This window comes from Etheostoma cragini, unplaced genomic scaffold, assembly GCF_013103735.1.
Source record: "Etheostoma cragini isolate CJK2018 unplaced genomic scaffold, CSU_Ecrag_1.0 ScbMSFa_4656, whole genome shotgun sequence".
In the NCBI taxonomy this organism is placed as follows: Eukaryota; Metazoa; Chordata; class Actinopteri; order Perciformes; family Percidae; genus Etheostoma; species Etheostoma cragini.
In genome coordinates this window covers 13,307-16,836 of record NW_023269050.1, presented here as the reverse complement: position 1 = coordinate 16,836, position 3,530 = coordinate 13,307, and the positions used below count along the sequence as shown (strand labels likewise).

At 35.9% G+C, this 3,530-nt stretch overlaps 1 protein-coding gene across 1 annotated transcript in view; it reads right to left on the bottom strand.

The window, feature by feature from the left end:
- LOC117941200 (interphotoreceptor matrix proteoglycan 2-like) overlaps positions 1 to 3,530 on the bottom strand; it is a 4,454-nt gene that overhangs the window by 395 nt on the left and 529 nt on the right. The window contains exons 2-7 of the mRNA XM_034866289.1: positions 2,668 to 2,829; positions 2,522 to 2,580; positions 2,074 to 2,094; positions 1,680 to 1,909; positions 1,001 to 1,059; positions 297 to 519 (exon numbers count right to left, since the gene is read on the bottom strand). Coding sequence (XP_034722180.1) covers positions 297 to 519; positions 1,001 to 1,059; positions 1,680 to 1,909; positions 2,074 to 2,094; positions 2,522 to 2,580; positions 2,668 to 2,829 — 754 coding nt within the window. The remainder of the gene's footprint in view (positions 1 to 296; positions 520 to 1,000; positions 1,060 to 1,679; positions 1,910 to 2,073; positions 2,095 to 2,521; positions 2,581 to 2,667; positions 2,830 to 3,530) is intronic.

The following is a 3,530-nucleotide window of genomic DNA, read 5'->3' as shown; positions in this document are numbered from 1 at the left end:
GAAGGAGCTGCTCAGGGACCCCACAGTGTCATGTAGGGGGGGGGAGGTGTTGTCCATGATGGATGTCAGCTTGGCTAACATCCTCCTCTCCCCTACTTCCTCTATGGGGTCCAGAGGACAGTCCAGGACAGGGTTAGGGTTAGGGTTATACTGTAGGGTTAGGGTTATACTGTACGTATAACTTTTTCCAAATAAAAGGTTGGTTGTTGCTCACTGTGTGTGTTTGTGTGTGTGTTGTGCTCACTGTGTGTGTTTGTGTCTGTGTGTGTGTGCGTGTGTGTGTGTGTTGTGCTCACTGTGTGTGTGCATGCCCCCGGTCTTCCCGGGGAACTCGGCGGCGGGGGGGGGATCGGTGCTCTCGTCGAACAGGAAGACGTCGTTCTCGCTCAGCGCGGCGCCCTGCGGGCCTTCCCATTGGTCGAGGGGGTCGACCAGGAAGTCGTCTTTGAGGAAAACGTTGGTGGCGTCTGCCTCGTGACTCGGGGCGTCCGGAGGCTTCTCCGCCGCTAGCACGTTGTCCTGGAACAGGAATTATATCACATATTTCACAACAAAAGTTGGAATAGTTTGAGAAAAAAGGGTTAAATATTTTTAGAATAAAAGTTGATTTTGTTGAAGACAAAAACATCAGATATTTTCACAATAAAGTTGAAATATTTTGAGGAAAAAAGCATGGCATATTTTCTGAATGAAACTGATTATTTTGAGAAAAAAGGGTTGAATATTTTCAGAATAAAACTCGAAATGTTTTGTGAAAAAGTGGTTAAATATTTTCAGAAGAGAAGTCGAAATAATTTGAGAAAAAATAGTTAAATATTTTCAGAATAAAAGTCGAAATATTTTTGGGAAAAAAGTTTATATATTTTCAGAACAAAAATATTTTGATCAAGAACAACTCTGCGATGTATCTGGATGATAATTTAATGACTTGGTATTTATATTGATATGTTGTTATTATATATATTGTTCTATATTATATATTAAATGTTGTGTAACTCACCATGTTGTTGACGGTGTCGGCCGGCCGACTCGTAGGTTTCACGTCAGGAAACACGTTCACTGCCAAAAAACATCAGTCATATGTATATGTATATATATATAGATACACACACATATATATATATATATATATATATATATATATATATATATATATATATATATATATATATATATATATATATGCATATATACATACATATATATATATATATATATGCATATATACATACATATATATCTCAAACACTTTAGCTTCAAAAACTGCAACATCACAAGATCACTAGTAAATTATTTTCCAATATTTGTGGAAATTTTGAGTTTAAAAGTAAAATATTCAAAAAGGAAATTATCTCATAATAAAAGTCTGAAAATTTTGAAAAGAATACAAATATTTTCGGAGTAAAAGTCAGAATATTTTGAGAGACAAAGTTAAATAATTTCAAAATAAAAGTCGACAAATTTTCCAAAAAAAAAGCCAGATTTTTAAAAGAAAAATGTCAAATAATTTCAAAATACCAGTCGAAATGAAATGTTTCAAATATTTTAGAAAAACTTGAAAACCGCTGGAATCATATAATTAACATATGATAATTAACAATCCTGCGATGTATCTGACGATGATAAAAAAATTAAATGTATCTGATAGACCAGCGGCGTACCGGTCTCCGGCGGCGTACCGGTCTCCAAGCTGCCGTTGGACAGGAAGTGGTCTCGGTGCAGGGCCTCAGTGATGTAGTTGCGAAAGTCGGTGATGGTGTAGACCACGGTGGGGGTCTCGGCCGCGCCAGGGTAGCTATTCTCCACCAGGTTGTTCTGCAGGGAGATGAAGTCCAGGGTCTCGTTGGCAACGCCGCGGCCCCCCGAGACCTCCAGCGTGATGACATAGCGGACCAGGACCACCAGACCCCTGACAGGGAAAAGGAAACAGTCAGACTGGAAGAACCAGAACCACCAGACCCATGACAGGGAACAGTTAGACTGGGAGGAAGAGATGAAAAAACAACAAAAATCCAAGAAAAAAATAAATAAAAACCATGTTTCTCTGTCAGAAATAAAAACGATCAAACTCACCGTTCCAGGTCCTTCTGCGGCCTGCAAACACAAACAATATATAACGTTAATATATAACGTTAACAAATAACATAAATATATAACGTTAATATATAACGTTAATAAATAACATGGATATATAACGTTAATATATAACATGAAAATATAACGTTAATATATAACATGAATATATAATGTTAATATATAACATGAATACATAACGTGAACATATAACGTTAATATATAACATGGATATATAACGTAATGTATAACTTTAATATATCACATGAATATATAACATGAATATGTAACATGAATATCTAACATGAATATGTAACATGAATATGTAACATGAATATATAACGTTAATATATATAACGTTAATATATAACATTAATATATTACTTTAATATGTCACATGAATGTATAACATCCCATTATTATTATTATTATGATAATTAATAGTTACCTGAACTCGAGGACGTAGACGCTCTTGAAGCCCGGCAGCCTCCTGAAGGCATCTTCAATCTGAAAAACAGGAACAACTTTTAGACCAATCATTGGTTAGCAGACCCTCCCCCAGCGTAGCCTCTGATTGGTTAGCAGCTGCCTTACCCTGCGAGTGAAGTGGCGGGCCAGCTGCTGGTACTGGACGCTGCTTGGGTCCCTCAGAGCGTCGTTGTAAGTTTCCGATCGCAGTCTGATGCTCAGCTCTATGACCTGGTCCTTCAGGGGCCGGGGAGGCCACAGCAAGCTGTCGGAGATCTCGTTACCGAGCTGGAACCGATAGGGAAACACAGATACATGAGTTAGATATAAGTTAGGGAAACACTGATATATAAGTTAGATATAAGTTAGGGAAACACAGATTTATGAGTTAGATATAAGTTAGGGAAACACTGATATATAAGTTAGATATAAGTTAGGGAAACACTGATATATAAGTTAGATATAAGTTAGGGAAACACAGATACATCAGTTAGATATAAGTTGGGGAAACACTGATATAAAAGTTAGATATAAGTTAGGGAAACACAGATACATAAGTTAAACATAAGTTAGGAACACAGTTATATAAGTTAGATATATGTTAGGGAAACAGATATATAAGTAAGGGAAACAGATACATAAGTTAGATAAGTTAGGGAAACACAGATATATAAGTGAGGGAAACAGATATATAAGTTAGATATAAATTAGGGAAACAGATTTATGAGTTACGGAAACACAGATATATAAGTTAGATATAAGTTAGGGAAACACAGATATATAAGTTAGATATAAGTTAGGGAAACACAGATACATCAGTTAGATATAAGTTGGGGAAACACTGATATATAAGTTAGATATAAGTTAGGGAAACACAGATACATAAGTTAAACATAAGTTAGGAACACAGTTATATAAGTTAGATATAAATTAGGGAAACAGATTTATGAGTTACGGAAACACAGATATATAAGTTAGATATAAGTTAG